Here is a 22,052-nt window from a genome sequence, read left to right as displayed (position 1 = left end):
TATGATTTGCCTGGAAAGTTCACAAACCAAAGTTTTTCACTGTATCTCGGTACACGTAACAATAATAAACCTATACCGATAATTAACTAATGCCAATTCCATGTTCGGGGATTGTGATGGATGGATCTGGCACATTGTCCGTGTGGTATATCAGGACATTATTTGATGGAGCCAATTTAGTCACCAATCCTGGGATATTTGTGACTAAGGAAGCATGAGATCTACTATGTATTTAAGAAGGAACTGCAGAATATTTCCTTCGCTCCATAGATGCTGCTGCACCCGCTGAGTTTCTCCAGCATTTTTGTGTACCATGAGATCTACTAGATGTGCTGGAAGCAAATTTGCTGCATCTGAATTTGATGCCTCGATCTTTGCCAATGATCTGAGTGCTTTTATTGTTATCTCTACTTAAACATAGTACTTGAACATAATATAACAATTGAGTGGCTTGATAGGTCCATTCAGAGGGCATTAAAAAATCTATCACAAGGGCCAGGTAGGACATGAGATTGATTCTCAAATAGCTCCCTGAAAGGGCATTAAGGCAAGGCAAGGCAAGGCAACTTTATTTATATAGCACATTTCATACACGAGGCAGACTCAAAGTGCTTCACATAAAAACATGTCATACAATAAATGAAATCATAAAATGAAATAAAATAGAAGAACTAAAAGAAAAGAAAAACAAAATTAAAAATGCATTATAAAAAGTGCAGAAGTTAAAAGTGCAATGTAGTTAAGATTTAGCTGAAAGCTAAAGTAAACATAAAAGTTTTCAGTCTTGTTTTAAAAGTGGTCAAAGTTGAGGCAAGTCTTAAATCTTCAGGAAGTTTATTCCAGCTATTTGTTGCATAGTAACTAAATCCTGCTTTCCCATGTTTTGTATTTACTCTGGGAATCACTAGCAGATTGGTTTCAGAAGATCTTAGCGGTCTAGAAGGCTTATATAGTGGAAGCATGTCAGTGATATACTTTGGCCCTAAACCATGTAGTGATTTATAGGTGAGCAGCAGGATTTTAAAATCAATTCTCTGACATACAGGGAGCCAATGTAAGGATTTAAGAATTGGTGTAATATGCTCAAATTTTTTGGTCTTTGTTAGAACTCTAGCAACAGCGTTCTGAACAAGCTGTAGCTGCCTGACAGTTTTTTTTGGAAGACCTGCAAGGAGACCGTTGCAATAATCTAGCCTACTATTAATAAAGGCATGTACAAGTTTTTCTAAATCTTGAGCTGACATGAGTCCTCTTAATCTTGCTATGTTTTTGAGGTGATAGTAGGCCGATTTTGTTACTGATTTGATGTGACTGTCGAAATTTAAATCTGAATCCATAATGACCCCAAGATTAACTAGGCACGTAGGTCATGTTGAGTCTCGCTACTAAACTAAGAATACCATACTACTTTCTGGCAATCTTCAGGGCTAAAACTCTCCTGAGATATTTAAATCATAAGATCATAAGATCATATGTAGATAAAAGTAAAGGAGAAACTCAGCGGGCGAGGCAGCATCTATGGAGCAAAGGAATAGGAGACATTTTGGGTCGAGAAGAAGGGCCTCGACCCTAAATGTCACCTTTTCCTTCGCTCCATTGATGCTGCCTCACCCGCTGAGTTTCTCCAGCATTTTTATCTACCTTCGATTTTTCCAGCATCTGCAGTTCCTTCTAAAACATAAGATCATATGTGATAGGACTTGAGTTATGGAATTTGCCCCATCAATTCTACTCCCCCATTCAATCATAGCTGATCTATCTCTCCCTCCTCAACCCATTCTCCTGCCTTCACCCCATAACCTCTGACACCCATACTAATCAAGAATCTATCTATCTCTGCCTTAAATACATCCACTGACTTTGCCTCCACAGCCTTCTGTGGCAAATAATTCCACAGATTCACCACCCTCTTACTAAAGAAATTCCTCCTCATCTCCTTCCTAAAAGAATGTCCTTTAATTCTGAGGCTATGACCTCTAGTCCAAGACTCGCCCTCTAGTGGAACCATCCTCTCCACATCCACTCTATCCAAGCCTTTCACTATTCTGTACGTTTCAATTAGGTCACCCCTCATTTTTCTAAACCCCAGCGAATGCAGGCCCAGTGCAATCAAACGCTCATCATATGTTAACCTACTCATTGCTGGGATCATTCTTGTCAACCCCCTCTGAACACCCCCACTATTTAGTTTAAAGCTCTATCTAGGCCTGCTTATAGATAGATTTTAATGCCTATCTATTGTTTAAGGACTTTGCTCAAGCACAGCTTCACTACATTATGAATCACAAGTTTAACTTCTTCAGATAATACTTCAACAAGACGGCTAGAGTTATCAAATGAAAATTATTTGAAGCGACATTATATTCTTTCATAATAGCTGGACCGGCGAGCTACTGTTTTATAATGCCAAATTTGAAAGATAAATGCAGAATCACATCAGAGAACTTACAACTTGAAACGGCAAGTAAATAGCAGATGGTGTTGCTCATTTCTAGCTGAAATATTTTCCAATTTAAAACCAACACTCAAAGATTTACGAAACAAATAACTGAATCATCACATTGTTTATATCAATGCAAAAAGCAACTTCTGGTTTCAATAGATACAATATGGGGAACATATTGAAATATACCCCATAAATCGCAGGTCATTGTGCTTCTCAATCAATCAAAGAAACATTTTAAATGTTCTCTTGAGAACAATAACCTATAAAAGCTTTATTGCTTTCTATGATGCACATGAATTGTAGATTCTTTTGCTCTGATTACTCTTTTCATCAGCCATTTCATTCATTTTCAGAAGCTGTGATTAACAACCAGATGCAACCCAGAATTTCTTGGCCAGTGTTTCCACTGTTAAGTATTTATTATGCTGCATTTCAATGACAGGAACTAGAACACAGAATAACAGTTCAGTAATGGAGATGACCATTGCTTTGTTTTAACAAATGACGTCCAAGTAATTTGCAAGAGGTTAGACATTCGTATTTAGAGCTTAGCTGACTTGTAAGTGTGAATTATATGGTGAAAGATTCTTTACTACGAAAAGAACCGAAAAGAGAAGATAGACACAAAATGCTGGTGTAACTCAGCGGGATAGGCAGCATGTCTGGAGAGAAGGAATGGGTGACGTTTCGGGTCGAGACTCTTCTTCAGACTGATGTCAGGGGAGTGGGCTGTACAGAGATAAAATGTAGTCACAGATAGTAAGACTGGTCGGAGAATTGGGAAGGGGGAGGGTATGGAGAGGATGGGAAAGGAAGGGCTACTTGAAGTTAGAGAAGTCAATCTTCATAACGCTGGGGTGAAAAAAACTGAAAAAAATGTTGTTCAAAATGAGGGGTACATTTTGATTTAGAAATAACAGGAGCAGACTAGGTGTGTTGGAGGGTATGGGATATATAATATAAATATGCCAAAGAATTGTTTGGATATCCAGGTGTGCTGAATGTCGCATAATTGTGTGGTGGGAGATAATATCTCACAAGAGACATTTATGATTTCCCTATCATAAATTTAAATGAAAGAAAAATGAAGAATTTTTCAGATCCAAATGACATTCACTGTGCCATGCAACCCAGCCTGTCTGGGCACAGACCCAATAAAATGCTCTCTTAGAATTGGCAATCAATTCAAATTGGAACATTCTCTCTTATCTGGCTGATTTCAAGAGACAGCACTCAATAATTCAGATTAATTGCTGTTTAATGACTATTAATTGCAATTGAACGTTCATTACATTAATTTCACTGATTTCCTGCCTTCTATTTATAAAATATTTTTATTATTCTCCTTATCTCAGCATATACTAGCATAATCTGCCTGTCACTTCTTTCTCTCTATGACCTTCAATTGCAATACTCAGTTTAATCAACATCCACTATATGCTAAATATATATTCTCCTATGGAAATTATCTTTTCTGGATTCACCATAATCAGCCTGATAGATGCACATGCCTCGGTGCCCCACAACTGCTCTGTATCTATCGTAGTACCCCAGGGAACACATTGTACTTGTTTAGTTTGGTTTAGTTTAGAGATACAGTGTGGAAACAGGCCCTTCGGCCCACAGAGTGATCCCCGCACATTAACGCTATCCTACACACACATGGGACATTTTTTACATTTATACCAAGCTAATTAACCTAAAAGCCTGTACATCTTTGGAGTGTGGGAGGAAATGGAAGATCTTGGAGAAAATCCACACGGGGGTTTGTCACGGGGAGAACATACAGACAGCGCCCTATAGTCAGGATCGAACCTGGGTCTCTGGTGCTATAAGCGCTGTAAGGCAGCAAATCTACTTCTGAGCCACCGTGCCACCTGGTGCTGCACTCAATATTGATATGTCTGACTAGGAAGCTTCTGCGCATGTTTCAGATTGCTAAGACACCTTCCAAAGTCTTCATTTGCTGGCATTCCTATGCAATGGATGCTTCAATTGTGACACTGCTGCTAGGTGTTGAATACTGAAGGCATTGTTGTAGCTGCAGCTATCCCATTTAGCATGGATCAGGGTCCTTGGGACAGCAGGCAGGCTATGCCACTGCAAAATATGCATCAATCTGGCTGATGAAGGTGAATGCAATGGGAGAAGATGTAATCAGCAACAAAGATACAGTGAATGTTGAATAAACTGGATACTACGGCACGGTGACGTAGCAGTAGGGCTACTGCCATACAGCGCCAGAGACACGGGTTCGATCCTCGCTATGGAAGCTGTCTGTACGGAGTTTGTACGTTGTTCCCCTTTACCTGCATGGAATGTCTCTGAGATCTTCGGTTTCTTTCCACATTCCAAAGACGTACAGGTTTGTAGGTTACTTGGCTTGGTATGAATGTAAAATTATCCATAGTGTGTGTTGGATAGTGTCAGTGTACGGGGATCGCTGGTCAGTGCGGACTCAGTGGGCGGTAGGGTCTATTTCCATGATTTGTCTTTAAACTAAACTGAACTAGAATAGAAGGCTACTGAGAGCAAGACTCGATTACGCTGAGGGTCCTTGTATATGCTAACAAAAGAAGAACAATAACAAATGATTTCTAAATAGAAGACAGGAATCAATAAAAAAAATTAGAAACATCATATGGACATGCTGATGAGCAATGCATTCACAGGTATACACAAAATGCTGGAGTAACTCAGCGGGTGATGCAGCTTCTATGGAGAGAAGGAATGGGTGATGTTTCGGGCCACCCTAGAAGGGTCTCGACCCGAAACGTCACCCATTCCTTCTCTCCATAGATGTTGATTCACCCGCTGAGTTACTCCAACATTTTGTGTCCACCTTCGATTTTACCAGCATCTGCAGTTATTTCTTACACAATGTATTCACAGGCTCTGGTTCTCAAAGGCTGTCATCTTTGAGACAAGTGAAATGCTGCAGGATTACTTCAGCTACAATCTTGCACCTGGATTGCTCTCTCCATGTAGATCACAACAACGGTGACTCCCAAACCTTTTGTTTTCGGGTCATTCCGAGCAGCCACCGTGGATCTCTGCCATGTATCCCGACCTGTTGCTCACTACACTATTAGCGATGTCAGCAAGGCACTACACGAATTAATCATTCAGCAACTTCAATTAAAATTAAGGGAAAATAAGACTCAGCACAGAGCTAACAGCGTGGTTCACATCAATGCAGCCAGCCCTTGATCACAATCATGAGACCATAAGCACTCGCGTTAATAACCCAGAGAGGATGCATTTCTAACCCAGGAGGAACATTACTGTTTATAGGAGTGGGAAAGAGGTGCAGGAAGAGCTCCAGGTGGAGCTGTTCATTCAGGAGAGCTGAGTGAGCATAATTGGAACGTGAGTGAGTGATAGGAAGGCAGAAGATCAGGGATGATGGAGGAAGGAGAGTGGTAATTAGTTGGTGAAAGAGGATAACTGAACATCTGGAAACCGATGTAGTGGCAATTGGATAATTGGAAGTGGGCAGATCAGCAAAATCAGAAGACGGACTTTGGAGAGGGGTTCCATTGTGACATAGACGGCATGAACCTTGTTATCTTGTGGAATCAGGGAAAGCACTTGGAAGGCAGACCCTTCCTGACCCAGAGCAGGTAGACACAGAATGCTAGAGTAACTCAGCGGACTTTGGACTTTGATTACTACTTCCAACTCCAATAGTAACTTAATCCTGTTGCACTAAATGGCAAGGCTTACATTTCTGTTTCTCGCCCTGACGCTGGCTTAAGAAATGAAGGAGGACAGATTATTGCATGCACAATGGGGTAGTATTGGTATAAAAATGAAGGGTAGAGAGCTGGAGTGGGCTCAAATAGGAAGTGAGGGGGGGAGGGGAAGACAATGAGGACCAGGCGTGGGGGCTCATTAGTTTAGAATCCTCTGCCCAGGGGATAAATCTGTGTTGGTTTGTTTGTTCATTTGTTCCGGTGATGGCGCGTTGCCCACGGCAGCCAGACAACAATCGCTTATCTTTTTCTCTTTTCCATTTTTTATTTAATTCTAATTTCAAGTTTTCGTATACCTTGTTGTGTGGTATGGCTGTTGGCAGAACAATTTCCCAAAGGGGATGAATAAAGTTCACCAAAATAGGCCTCCACCCTGGTGTTGTACTAGTCCAGGGAGTGACTAATTACAGCTGCACCAACGACAATGTGGAATAAATCCCTCAGCAATGCTCCAATATTTTCCACAAGGGATGGTAATATTTGGATATGAAAATTGCATCGCATGGACAAATGTAAATTTAAACCAAAATTGCTCAGTAGTATGATCGGAGTGTGCGATTTGGAAATATCACAATCCTATTCCATGCTGGAAAATTACTTCAAAATCTACTTTAAAAGACAAGTCCGCATTAAAACAAAAATCAATATTTCTAGGCTGAAGTATTTTATCATTCTGTTTCAGAAAGAACTGCAGATGCTGGAAAAATTGAAGGTGGACAAAAATGCTGGAGAATGTATAGGAATATGAGAAGGAATAGGCAACGTTTCGGGTCCTTATTTGTCGCCTATTCCTTCGCTGCATAGATGCTGCCTCACCGACTGAGTTTCTCCAGCATTTTATCATTCTGATATATTTCACGCCAAATTTTCCCACGTCGTGGAATGTTCTGTAAATTAATTAATTAATTAATTGATTGATTCTGTAATATTATCAGAAGAAAACCTTTCAAAATGAAAACTTAAACTTAAATATTCCTGAACAACAAACAATGTTTCATTTGTCCAGAGATAGACACAAAAAGCCAGAGTAACTCAGCGGGACAGGCAGCATCGCTGGAGAGAAGGAATGGGTGACAATTCAGGTCGAGACCCTTCCTCCTAGATCGGCTGGGAATGATGTGAGGGTCATGGAGAGGCGATGGATGTTGGTGCTGCTCCTCGCGGCAACGATGGCGTTGCGGGTCTCAGCCCCGTGGTGGTAAGGCAGGCAGGAGGAAAGGTCTCGGTTCGAGACCTCACCCATTCCTTCTCTCCAGAGATGCTGCCTGTCCCGCTGAGTTATTCCAGCTTTTTGTGTCTATCTTTGGTTTAAACCAGCATCTGCAGTTCTGTCTTACACAATTCATTTGTCCAGGAAGCGCGCTGTTGAGTTAAGCTTCATGAACCTCCATTCATGTATAGGAATAAGGTTCCTCTTCTGTTCCACTGAGAAACAGAGCTGCTCATTCCTCACTAGGAATCCAATGAAATGGAAAATAAGGAAGAGAATGGTAGAAATTACCCATCTTCTGTTTATTTGCTATTCCAATTCCAACTTTGGACCTCCTTGTCATCGTGGCCCAGATTCTGTAGTAGGACTGATTACAAAACTACTGGTGCTTGTCAGCAATATAACATGAAACCAACAGCAACTGCAGGCTATCAATACACGAGGTTAACTAGGAAATCGCAGTTCCATAAACAATCCAATACTCCTTCACAGTTGTGCTGCTTGCACACTTTCTCTTCCCTGCAATCTCTTGACTTGATGTGAAGATATTTATAAACTCATCCAATTGTGAAAAAAACTCCTGTTTCATCTCCCTCTTAAGCTGTCTCTCAGCATGAAGGACAACCAACTTCCACTCTGGGTTGGAGATGGTTAATGGGGCTAATACGATACGATAGAACTTTATGTATCCCAGGAGGGAAATTGATCTGTCAACAGTCAAAAAACACGAAATACAATGAAACATGAAATTAAAGTGACGAGTGGAAAGGATTGGGAATGTGCAAAGATTCGGGAAGGGTGGGGGTAAGTCAGTCTACCCCATGACAGAAGGGGAGGGGTTGTACAGTTTGATAGCCATAGGGATGTAGGATCTACAGTGGCTATAATGTGGTAACCTACAGATAGGCAGCAAGTGGCTGTTGAGGTAGACTTGGGCATCATCTTCCACTGCTTATGCAGGAGTTTCTGAAGCATAACCTGGATGGTCTCAATATCACCCTGAATGCTCCTTCTCTAATTTGAGCGGTCATAAGCCTGAGATTTTTATGAGTCAAGTCAAGTCAAGTCACATTTATTTATATATCACATTTAAAAAAACAACTCTCGTTGGCCAAAGTGCTTTACATTTGTTATAAGAATAGTATAAACAAGCAAACTACATACATATATACATATAGCCCTCGCTCAATGGACGTCAGGAAAGGCTTGGGAGTATAGATAAGTTTTTAGTCTTGACTTAAAGGAGTCGATGGAGGGGCAGTTCTGATGGGAAGGGGGATGCTGTTCCACAGTCTAGGAGCTGCAACCGCAAAGGCGCGGTCGCCCCTAAGCTTATGCCTAGACCGCGGGATATTCAGCAGCCCCAAGTCGGCCGATCTGAGGGACCTGGAGGTGGAGTGGTGGGTGAGAAGACTTTTAATGTAGGAGAGGACAAGCCCATTGAGGGCTTTGTAGACATAGAGGAGGGTCTTGAAATGTATACGGAACCGCACAGGGAGCCAGTGGAGAGAGGCCTGGATCGGGGTGATGTGGTCCCTTTTTCGAGTGCCCGTCCAGAGTCTCGCTGCGGCGTTTTGGACCAGTTGCAGGCGGGACAGGGAAGATTGGCTGATGCCAGTGTAAAGGGAGTTGCAGTAATCTAGGCGGGAGGAGATAAATGTGTGGATGATCTTTTCGAGGTCATCAAACTGGAGGAATTGTTTTATTTTAGCTATCGTCCAAAGCTGAAAGAAGCTAGCTTTTACCACGGCATTGACTTGTTTGTCAAATTTCAGTGCTGAGTCAAATATCACGCCGAGGTTTTTGACGTGAGGTTTGAGTAGTGGGGTAAGGCTTCCAAGACTGCCTGCTATCATTTTGATTGAGTCCGAGGGGCCGAGAAGGATGACCTCAGACTTACTCTCATTTAGTTGGAGGAAGTTCTGGGCCATCCTGCACTTTATATCCTCGAGGCAGTGGGTAAAGTTAAGCAGATTAGATTGTTTTTTGGGCTTCAGGTGGAGATAGAGTTGTATATCGTCTGCGTATTGAGTGAGTAGGGATGTTGTATTTCATCAAGGAGACTTTGAGGATATTTGTGAACCTTTTCTTCTGCCTGCTTGGTCATCGTTCCCATGAAAGAGCATTGGAACGGATTGTTTATTACAGGTGTGTCAACAAACGGGCCAGCACCAAGCAGCGGATTGATTGCAACTAGGACCTTCACACCGGGGATGATGGCTTTGGACTGAATTCTGGCATTCGCTTGCTTATTCACCTTGTGAATTTTGCGACTTTGCACAGACATTATTGCTGGTATTTTTCCAATTTCTTGAGAAACCTCTGCCCAATAGAGCAATGTGATCAGAGGTCTTGATCTGTGAATACCCTTCTTCTCAATCTACCAAAGCCCGCCCTGGTGCGATTTTTCAGGACACTGAAAAACCAGCGACTGGAACGGCGACTGGCAGAGTGGAACACACACACACACACATCGCTTCCTTCACCAGCCATTTATGCAGGTGGGGTACAAGGCAAGTGGGGGGAGCGCTGTCTGAATGAAATTCACATGGTGCAAAGCCAATGTGATACACACCACGATGACAAGAAAGGTTGGCGTTATAATTAAGACAGTGAAATCACAGTGTTCGGGAAGGGTCACTTAAGTCCTTTAAAAGAGGGGGGGGAGAGGGGTGGGGGGGAGAAGGGAGGAGACGGGGTGGGGAGAAGGAGTGGATACAACTTTTAAGAAGCCAGAGATACACGGCTGTGAAGCTCGGCGGACATTAACATTACCGGTCGGTTATCCTTGGTTCTGAAAACTACTGTTTACGTTTTTTTTCCCCAATGAGCCAATGAAATTCACCAGGCAGCACCGACGATAACCTACGAGAACCTACGACCCCCTGTCGACCCACCACCACTGCACCTACGGCACGAGAATTCTCGCTACTCGCCATCGCGTCAAAATTCTGGTCGCCTCTAATTTTTCAACATGCGGCGACCAGAATGAAGCCGCGACTAGTTCAGAGAATGCGTGAACTACTCACGACCATAAAGGCGACTCCCCGGCAGCCACCCGCGAACATGTGGCGCTCACATAGTCTCCTGTAGTCGCCTAAAATGTCACCTGAGTCACCCATAAAGCCTAAGTTATAATGTTCATTTTTGTTACAATCCTTCTTTTGAACAAACTTGCTAAATTTATACATAATGTGGTGAAATTGTAACTATTATCCTCATTCCAAACTGAATTGACAAGAGTACAAAATACTAATAAAATTGATTATTTGGAAGCAAAAGATAAATGATCAGCAGGTCTGTCTACATCCATAGAGGCAAAAAGGTGAGGCACCTGAACTTTTACATAAACGTTCCAAGAACATTCCTTAAAATATACGTTCTCTGTGTGAGCAGGATGCCCCTCAGGTTCTTATCAAGTCTTTCCAATCTCCAATGTCCTCTAGTTTCTGATTACCTGTTCTGGGGGGGGGGGGGGGGGGGGGGGGAAACCTCAGCATTCACCCTATCTATCTCCCTTGTGAATTTGTACACCTATATAAGATCACCTCTCAATCTGCTTTATTCCAAGAAATAAAGTCCAAGCCTGCCGAATATCTCCGTTTACCTCATTCCCTCAAGTCCTTGCAACTTCAAACATAAACCTTCTCTTTTCAGCATGATGGCATCTATCCTGTAGCAAGGCGACCAAAACTGACTACAATACTCCACGTGCGGCAACACCAATGTATACCAATGTCCACACCCAATTCCCTGACTGATGAAGGCCAGCATATCAATGCTTTCTACACCCGGGAACTGTGTACTTTTACTCTGTCCAACAACACTCTCTAAGGCCCTACCATTTACCATTAAGGTCTTGCCCGGGTTTGACTTCCCAAAATGCAACACCTTATACTTATCTGAATCAAATTCCATTAACTATTCCTTGGCCCAATTGCCCAGCTGGTCAAAACTCACTGCAATTCTTGATAACAATCTTCATTGTCTAAGATACCACTCATTTTGGTGTCATCTGCAAAAATACTAATCGTGCCTTTACATTGTCATCCAAATTGTTGATACAGATAACAGACAACGATGGGCCCAGCATCAATCCCTGAATCACTGGTCTCCAGTCCAAACAATAATTTTCAATATTCCCTCTCTCTCTATCCTTCTCCCACCCAAGTCACACCAGCTTCTCGTTTTCACCCAACAAACAGCTAACAATAGCCTGTTTCCTTTATCATCATTACTTTTTTGCATATCTTTCATTCATTGTTCTTTATCTCTCTATATCGTCGATATCTCTCATTTCCCTTTTCCCCGACTTGTATGAAGAAAGGTCTTGACCCGACATATTACCCATTCCTTCTCTCCAGAGATTTTGCTTGTCCAGCTGAGTTACTCCTGCTTTTTGCGTCTATCTTCAATAACTTTCAACTATCAACCTCTGTTCCCTAAAATTAAGCAAATTCTGTATCGAGTTAGGTAGCTCTCTCTTGATCCCTTGCAATCTGACCTTCCAGGGCAGGCGACCATGTGGAATCTTATCAAAGGCCTTGCTGATGTCCATATACAGTGGCTTGCAAAAGTATTCATACCCCTTGAACCTTTCCACATTTTGTCACGTTACAACCACAAATGTAAATGTATTTTATTGGGATTTTATGTGATAGACCAACACAAATTGGCGCATAATTGTGAAGTGGAAGGAAAATGATACATGGTTTTCAAATTTTTTTACAAATAAAAAACTGAAAAGTGTGGCGTGCAAAAGTATTCAGCCCCCTTTACTCTGATACCCCTAAATAAAATCCAGTGCAACCAATTGCCTTCAGAAGTCACCTAATTAGTAAATAGAGTCCACTTGTGTGTAATCTAATCTCAGTATAAATATAGCTGTTCTGTGAAGGCCTCAGAGGTTTGTTAGAGAACATTAGTGAACAAACAGCATCATGAAGCCCAAGGAACACACCAGACAGGTCAGGGATAAAGTTGTGGAGAAGTTTAAAGCAGGGTTAGGTTATAAAAAAATATCCCAAGCTTTGAACATCTCACGCAGCACTGTTCAATCCATCATCCGAAAATGGAAAGAGTATGGCACAACTGCAAACCTACCAAGACATGGCCGTCCACCTAAACTGACAGGCCTGGCAAGGAGAGCATTGATCAGAGGAGCAGCCAAGAGGCTCATGGTAACTCTGGAGGAGCTACAGAGATCCACAGCTCAGGTGGGAGAATCTGTCCACAAGACAACTATTAGTCATGCACTCCACAAATCGGGCCTTTATGGAAGAGTGGCAAGAAGAAAGCCATTGTTGAAAAAAAGCCATAAGAAGTCCCGTTTGCAGTTTGCCACAAGCCATGTGGGGGACACAGCAAACATGTGGAGGAAGGTGCTCTGGTCAGATGAGACCAAAATTGAAGTTTTTGGCCTAAATGCAAAACGCTATGTGTGGCGGAAAACTAACACTGCACATCACCCTGAACACACCATCTCCACTGTGAAACATGGTGGTGGTAGCATCATGCTGTGGGGATGCTTTTCTTCAGCAGGGACAGGGAAGCTGGTCAAAGTGGATGGGAAGATGGATGGAGCCAAATACAGGGCAATCTTGGAAGAAAACCTGTTAGAGTCTGCAAAAGACTTGAGACTGGGGCGGAGGTTCACCTTCCAGCAGGACAACGACCCTAAACATACAGCCAGAGCTACAATGGAATTGTTTAGATCAAAGCATATTCATGTGTTAGAATGGCCCAGTCAAAGTCCAGACCTAAATCCAATTGAGAATCTCTGGCAAGACTTGAAAATTGCTGTTCACAGACGCTCACCATCCAATCTGACTGAGCTTGAGCTATTTTGCAAAGAAGAATGGGCAAAAATTTCAGTCTCTAGATGTGCTAAGCTGGTAGAGACATGCCCCAAAAGACTTGCAGCTGTAATTGCAGCGAAAGGTGTTTCTACAAAGTATTGACTCAGGGGGGCTGAATACTTTTGCACGCCACACTTTTCAGTTTTTTATTTGTAGAAAAATTTGAAAACCATGTATCATTTTTCTTCCACTTCACAATTATGCACCACTTTGTGTTGGTCTATCACATAAAATCCCAATAAAATACATTTACGTTTGTGGTTGTAACGTGACAAAATGTGGAAAAGTTCAAGGGGTATGAATACTTTTGCAAGCCACTGTATACCATATCTACAGCCATACCCTTAACAACTAAAAAACAGTCAAATTCATGAGACAATCTCCCATGAATAAAACAATGCTGATTGTCTTTAATCAACCCATGTCTTTCCAAATTCATGTATAACTTATCACTTAGAATTCTCTCTGATAATTTTCAAATCACAGATGTTCAGCTTATTGGTCTAGGTTTTTTCCAGCACCTCACTTGTCTCACGATGATTCATATATCTCAGCCAAGGCTTCTGCAATTCTATTAATTTCAATCCATTTTGATCAAATCTGATCAATAGAGGTTTTGTGAAAAACACCATTCCTCAAATAAAAAACCCATAAAATATTTAACTTCAGTCATACAATGTTTGCTATTTATTATTAATCTTAATTTTACTGCATAATGGGAAATATGCACCGTGATTTTAATTTAATGGATGATTATCCTTCAAACTGTAGCCAATTAAATAGATAGCAAGGCATTTATATCTTATAAATAAATCCAAGGGGAAAAAATATCAATTAATTTATTTTCTCAAATTAAAACTTGCCATTTAGGTAAATTTTACAATATTTGTAATTGATTTATAAAAATAAATATCTATGCACAACGAGCAATTAAATTGCAAAATGGAAAGATAAAAGAGAAAACAAAACATGAATAACATGAAACACTTTTCTCTCAATGGAGACAGGATGTTAAATGTTCATCTACAAATTGTACTGGAAATCTAAAGATACCACCATTTAACTAAGAGCTTTATTGAGCTAATTCTGCTACCGCCATCATCTACTGCGACAAGTGATGACTTCCACTGATTGTCGCCGGAAGCTTGCGTCCTTTTCAGGATGGACGATGACAGCGAGGCCAACATTCGTAACACGATGGACACGAAAAGAAAAAGAAGAGCTTTATTATAGCTTACCTTGATGTCTCTGGAAGCAGTAGCACCACTCATTGTTGGAAATGCGGCCATCTCTGTATGTGTCACATGAGTTGAACAACGGCCTCATGCATAGGTCATGGTTATCAAAATAAATGCTTCCTAGCTCTGACTGGTCGAGTAACAGGTCATAGTTTGTGTCCAGTCTGTTAAACATCCACCCAAGCGAATCCTTGCAGATGGGAAGAATGCTGGTGTCAAATCCTAAAGATTAGGGGGAAAAGTAAGTGCATTGTTTTAGAGAATTGATTGTTATTTAAGAACTAATATTCACATTCGTGATAATAACTACATGTAAATTAAACATATTAATCTAATCCCTAGTAATCTGCTATAAAATCAGATTCAACCAAGTTCAAACCATTACTTATTAGTTCAACATGCTAGACGTTGAATTAAAAACCTTTCACTAGGATGAATTTTAGAAGCACAGTGTCTAACAAAACTGAAAACTAATACATCATACCCTTGGGAAATCTATGCAAATGGAAAATGTAACTGAGCAGCACTTCTGACCAGAAGATTCCCGGTTCAAATTCCATTCCAGAGATTTAACATAGACATAGAAAAATTTGTGCAGGAGTAGGCCATTCAGCCCTTCGAGCCAGCACCGCCATTCTATATGATCATGGCTGATCATCTAAAATCAGTACCCCATTCCTGCTTTTCCCCCATATCCCTTGATTCCGTCAGCCCTAAAGGCTAAATCTAACTCATTCTAAACGCATGATTCATTAGAAATGCAAAGGGTGGTGAATATGTGGAACTCATTGCCACAGTGAACTGTGGAGGTCATGTCAGTGGATATTTTAAAGGCAGAGATAGACAAATTCTTGATTAGAATGGGTGTCAAGGGTTATGGGGAGAAGGCAGGAAAATGGGATTAGGAGGCAGATCAGCCACGATTGAATGGTGAAATGGACTGATTCTACTATAACTCGTGAAAGTGTGCATGTTGTTGGCTGTTGCCTCAAATCTAAATATGCTGGGGGCCATACCTCTTGGCTTCCTGTGGCCTTGGCTTCTCATGTGTTTTATACTCATGTTCCCAGCCATTAAAATTGGCATAATTCCTTCCATTTTGGGCTATAATTTCTATTTTGATTCTCTGCATAGGCTGACATGAACCCCAACCTAAACTTTCCCAAAATCAGCAAAATCTTAAACTAATCAGAAGTAAAAAAGGTCTATGAAAACATTGACTCTTCTTTCAAACATTTGTAATGGAGTTAATGGATCAACATATATAATCAGTCTGATGAAAGTTGAACAGATTGAAGATGCAAATTTGCTTTCCTGCTGTGTCCCAAATTTAAAGTGTTCTGTTGTAATGAAATAGTTCAATACAATACAATACAATACAATACAATTCAATTTATTGTCATTTGGACCCCTTGAGGTCCAAACGAAATGCCGTTTCTGCAGCCATACATTACAAACAAATAGACCCAAGACACAACATATTTTACATAAACATCCATCACATTGCTGTGATGGAAGGCCAAAATTTTTTTTCTCTCCACTGCACTCCCCCCCCCCCCGATGTCAGAGTCAAAGTCAAAGTCCCCGGCGGGCGATGGCGATTGTCCCGCGGCCATTTAAGCCACGCCGGGTGATGCAAGGTCGCGCACCGGGTCTTGATGTTAGAGCCCCCGGCGTGCGCTCGCAAACTCCCGCCGCCATTCCAAGCCGCGCGGGGCGGTGCTGGAGGCCCCGCTCCAGGAGCTCTTCAACCCCGCAACTCGGGCGGGAGAAGTCGCCGTTGCGGGAGCCCTGAAAAGCGGTCTCCCTCCAGGGACCCGCGGGCTCCCGGTGCCGCCGTCCGCCAAACCCACAGTTGCAGCCACCGAATCTCCGGGGGTCGGGCCGCAGCAGCGTCCACCACAGCTCCACCCGCTCTGGACTCGGCCAGCTCCGCGACGGTGAGGTGAGTAGTCGGCACCAGAGCCCCCGGTCTTCCTGTTGGAGGCCGCTCCTCGTTGCAGCCCCAACGACAACGGAGACCCGACAAAGAAAAGGTCGGGTCTCCCGTGCAGGGAGAGATTTAAAAGTTACCCCCAACCCCCCCACACCACCCCCACCCCCCCACACACATACCCCAACAAAAATAACAAAAACTACATTAAAACATAGACATAAAATAATAAAAACGCAGACGGACTGCAGAGGCCGCTGCAGACGAGAGTCGCGCCGCCTACCGGAGATATGGAGGTTTAAATTAGAGGTGATTAGATTAAAATCAATGGATGGAAAATCCGGCAAGATCTCCTTTAGATGCTATTTTCCAGTTACCATCCTGTGATGGTTCACTAACCCTGCAACAAGATCATGTAAATCCCTTATTTATTCCCTTACAAGAGCAAATCTCCAAAATAAAATCAATCTGTGCTTTTCGCAATGTAATGTTTGTTTGTTCCTTTCTAATATACAATATTCACTTTGCCTTTCATTTGCAACAGCAAAAGAAAATAAGCAGGGATTATAGAACTGTGGATAAAGTAAGCTGTTTGAAATTAAATGGTCTGTTAGCCTTTCAAATAAACCTGAAATACAAAACTGAGATAATCTTGCTGATATTCATCAGCTCTTATGAGGAGTGCAATTAAGGTCTTCATAATAAGGAAGAATATTTGTGTAGGAGTCAGTGAAGTAAGATTCAAATGACTGATTTTATGATTGTCTGATGAGAGACACGAGTATTTACAGATTGAAAGGTATTTTCAAGGTTCTGTCGGACAGATGCGGCAAGACTACTTCCTCCATCTGGAAAGTCTGGAATTAGTAACTCAAAGTCAGGGTTTGTTTAATTCAGACTCGAGAGGAGGAGAAACCTCTTAATATGGAGACATTTTAGGGGGGTGGGACTTTTGGTTGTGCATGTTCAAACTTAGAATCTGTAAATTTGGTTATGAAGGGAATCGGGGATATAAGACATTGACAAGGAATAGGATCATCCAAGCTCTACTTGTCTGGCGAAGCAAGCATTAATGTGTTCTGCTGTTATTTTCTGTGATTTTGCCTTTGTGGTCTATAAATCAATGGATTATTTGCTCTTCCTTAAGTAATCATAAAGGGCCTGTCCCACGAGCATGCAACCTGCATGCGGCAAGAGCGACCTAAAGGGCCGGTCCCACCAGCATGCGCCTGCATGCGTCAAGCGCGACCTAACCAGAAGCGGGAGCCACGCGGAGGTCGAGTGAGTGACATGGCGTCGAGGCTGCTGCGTATGCCCGTCGATCATTTTATCAACCCTTTATTATTCAGCAGCATTCCAAATAAATGAATATATAGAGATTTAATTGCTTTATTTGAGATCATTTTATACTTCTAATAAATACTTTTCTTTTCATCCCATCTATACCATGGATGTTCTGGCAGCTGTGTAACACAGGTGCTCACTGCACACAGGCAGAATAGTGCAGTATCTCATCAGTCAGAAAAGGCAGGTCCAAGACCCAGTTTGTACAGAGTACAACCGTCATTATAATTTTCTTTTATAAACCACAGAGAGCAGTAATATTATTTTGCATTAGTAAGCCGTCTCCCTCTAGTTGTTAACCAGTCTCTCCTTCAACGGCGAAGCCATCATGCGTGGCATTTATTTAACGTCTCTTTCACTAATTAAGCACAATGGTCCAGAAATTCATTTGTCTGACATCTGAGCTTCAAACAACATCGCGTCACTAGTTGTTTTTAAAGTTGCCAAAGAATTTGGATCTTTATTCGTGTGCTTTGGAGAATGATGCAGCCATGTTTTATACCGCAAACGACACTTCACATGGACCCTGGCTGACCTCAGTGTGCATTTAGGCAGCCTCATGCAATTTTGCACATTTGTTGACATTGAGTCACTCAGCTATGGGAACAGATTTTGAGGCCTTAAAGAAAACTGCACACACACACACACACACACACACACAACCATCCGTCAAATGCTGTGCATGTAAAATATCAGAAAGGCGAGAAAGTGAAGCCCAGATTCGTGGACTGGGATCTTAAAAAACATTGCACAGGAATCCACTCGAGCTGAGAGCTTCCTTGTGCTGTGGTGAGTGGAAGGAAGAGGGGCAAATGCAATGTTGCAGAAAGTAATCGAGGGCATTAGCTGCTTGTTTGCATGGGACTCTCCTCTAGGAACTACATATACAATACAAGACCTCAAATGGTTGCGAGATCTACGCACTAACTTTCAATGGATATATGCTGACTTATCCTGCAGCACCATCATGACTACTCAGACACAACTCTCCCTCCTTAATGCAGATGGACAGCCAGGTATTGTCGTACCCTCCCTCCCTCCATATCATTGATAGATAGTAAATGTCCATCCCCTCACTTCCTTCCACCCCATGATCTCATTGAGAGTAAAGGGCCTGTCCCACTTGCGCGACTTTTTCGGCGACTGCCGGCACCTGTCATAGGTCGTTGCAGGTCGCCGAAAATGTTCAACATGTTGAAAATCCAGCGGCGACCAGAACAAGGTAAGACTCTTTGGGCGACTACTTACGACCATACAGGCTTCATCCTGCGACATGTCGCCAGGGTGTCACCTGTATGGTTGTGAGTCTCATCAGTCACCCAAAGAGTCGTAGCATCTTTTTGGTCGCTCCTGAATTATAACTTGTCGCGTAAGTGGGACAGGCCCTTAAGATAGCTCCATATACGTTCATCATATACATTCATCATGTTCTGTGTCAATAGAAACATTACATATGCTGTCTCCTCCCACCCTCCCATCCGCCCGCCCTCGGGCTCCTCCTCCTCCTCCCCTTTTCCTTCTTTCTTTCCCCACCCCCCATCAGTCTGAAGAAGGGTTTCGGCCCGAAACGTCGCCTATTTCCTTCGCTCCATAGATGCTGCTGCACCCGCTGAGTTTCCCCAGCAATTTTGTGTACCTTCGATATTCCAGCATCTGCAGTTCCCTTTTGAACACTTTGAAACATTACATATGATTGTTAAGACAGCATCAAACCTTCAAAGGAAAAATCATCTTGAAGATAGACTCTGATGTATTTCAGGAGAGAAAACAAGATTATTGTCCCCCGGATTAAATACTACTGAATGTATGCCTCATTGTCATCTTCCCCTCAGCTAACCATGTACCATTCTACATTTCCCTATTATCGTCTGCTTTGATCTGTGTTTTCACACCTTACCCATCCATATCTCTTTGTCTCCCTCTCCCCTGACTCTTACACTGAAGAAGAGTCTTGACCTGAAAAATCACCCATTCCTTCTCTCCAGAGATGCTGCCTGTCCCGCTGAGTTACTCCAGCATTTTGTGTCTATCTTCGAGAGATATATAAGCTGTGGAGACTCAATTTCTGAGAGCATTGGTAGAATACTAGACTAAGTGGGACCCGTTGGGTCCCATGTTCACAGAGAAGGGCTGGTCCGCCAGCGCCAAAATTCCACCTCTCCACCAATTCCAATATTGATGGCCAGTGGGGGGGGCGGGCTTTCTGCAGTGCGAGTATGGGTATTGTGGGCTGAAGGGACTGGTTTCCAAATGGCAAGTGCAGTTTCTTACCACTTCAAGCAGGGTGCACGGCCACCAAATTCAAGTGCAGTTTCTTACCATTTCAAGCAGGGTGCAAGTCCACCTATTCAATTGCAGTTTCATATCACTTCAAACAGGGTGCAAGGCCACCAAATTCAGGTGCAGTTTCCTACCACCAAGCAGGGTGCAGGGCCACCAAACTCAAGTGCATTTTCATGCCATTTCAAGTGCAGCATTTTAAAGCAGTTACCACCATCAACAACCATTTGCAGAGCAGCATTTCAAAGCAGTTACCACCACCAAAAAACATTTGCAGTGCAGCATTTCAAAGCAACCACATTTTCATTTTCAAACCACATTAAGGGCACTCACTGTTGAGCAGACATGTGTTCAGTGTCATTCACAGCTCAGAGAGACATGAACATCTCGCTTCCTCCATCTTGCAGAGACTGAGTGAGGCACAACACTTCTGGGTTTTATAGTCCCTCCCCCTCCCACCAGTAGGGGCAGCAGAGAGAATGTCAACATTTTAAAAACATTAATAACTATTATTTTTCATCAATGTGAAAAATCCTCTTCTCCTGCGCAGCGGGGGGGGGGGGGGGGGGCGGAGGACTCTGAGTAAGATGGCCAAAAATCACAGCCGTAAGTGGCAGCATTTTTTAAAAGATCATGAAACAGAAAATCAGGAAGTGGTCAAGATCTTACTTTTAGTAATATAGATAATTACAGAATTCAAATTCTGAAAAGGAATGGTCTATATGTGACAAGAGTTGCTTCATTCACCACAGAATTTCATCATTAGAGTGTTCTCAGAAAAGAGGCAGGCATTCAGATCTCAGTTATCAGCTGTACCTCCATGTGGATGAAGCCATCGGGAAAGACCTTTAAATCAGTCTCGGTCAGCAAAAGGTTCAGTCTCACCGTGTACGCATCGACCAGCAATCCCCCGCACATCAACACTACCCCACACACACCAGGAACGATTTTACATTGATACCAAGCCAATTAACCTATAAACCTGTACCTCTTTAGATTGTGGGAGAAACCCGAAGATCTCGGAGAAAACGTGGTCACGGAGAGAACGTATAAACTCCGTACAGACAGCACTCGTATTTGGGATCGAAGCCGGGTCTCTGGCGCCGGATCTAAGGCAGTAGCTCTACCATGCCGCCCTGATTAGCTACATATAGATTCAATTACCTGAGCATCAGCTGTGAGAAAATTGCTACATTCTTTACATTAATGTCTGTTTTTAAATAAGCTTTTGTTGGCGATGTTAAGCTTATTAAAGGTATTCCGGCATAATTTTAATTGATAAGGTAGTTCTACAAAACTGCTTTTAGTGCCCCTGGCTTTGGAACATCACCTACAGTATCTGGAAAGGTATGTGGAGGGTAAGTCATGGGCAGTTCTACTTGTTTAAACAAGTTGATCCAGCTGAGCAAGTCAAAACCTGAAGCAAGACAGTCCTTCTTTTAATTGCAATCATAAAAGGACATAAAAGAAAGTCTACCGGCTTGACCAGTTGATTCCCCGAGCCTGATGCTGATGATATGGTATATTCATCACAGGGCTGCCAACTCTCACGCTTTGAGCGTGAGACTCACGTCCTCAAGCAAACTCTCACGCCCTCACGCTGATCAGAAATTTCTCACGCTCAGTGGTGAGAAACTTTGTGATCAACGAAAATTTCAAAACTCGGATAAACTGGATGGTCCGCGAGTGTTGGAGAGCCGGGGCTGCGGGAGTGATGGGAGCGGAACCAGCGGCGGGAACAGATGCGGGGAGCCGGGACTGTTGAGTGTTTGCCAGGCTGCGAGTGTTTGCGGCGCTGGCGACTCGCTCGCTGCAGCTCTGGCCATGGAGCACTCCGGACAGTACAAGAGTCCCGGGCCGCGGAGCCGTCGGAAGCGTCGCGCCGCTGCCGCGAGAGTCTCTGTGCCGAAGGGACAGACTCTCAAAGGGAGGTGGAGAGAGAGAGAGTGGAAGGAGACAGGGAGACAGTGGGGAGAGAGAGAGAGAGG

The 22,052-nt window shown here is 42.8% G+C and overlaps 1 protein-coding gene across 1 annotated transcript in view; it reads right to left on the bottom strand.

The window, feature by feature from the left end:
- Window positions 1-22,052, bottom strand: part of spock3 (SPARC (osteonectin), cwcv and kazal like domains proteoglycan 3) — a 451,090-nt gene that overhangs the window by 23,121 nt on the left and 405,917 nt on the right. Inside the window, exon 9 of the mRNA XM_033019001.1 lies at window positions 14,508-14,729. Within this exon, the coding sequence (XP_032874892.1) occupies window positions 14,508-14,729 (222 nt within the window). The remainder of the gene's footprint in view (window positions 1-14,507; window positions 14,730-22,052) is intronic.

The sequence above is a fragment of the Amblyraja radiata genome, chromosome 1 (assembly GCF_010909765.2).
Source record: "Amblyraja radiata isolate CabotCenter1 chromosome 1, sAmbRad1.1.pri, whole genome shotgun sequence".
NCBI classification, from domain to species: domain Eukaryota; kingdom Metazoa; phylum Chordata; class Chondrichthyes; order Rajiformes; family Rajidae; genus Amblyraja; species Amblyraja radiata.
The sequence above is the reverse complement of the archived record's forward strand: the minus strand, read 5'-3'. Positions and strand labels throughout refer to the sequence as shown.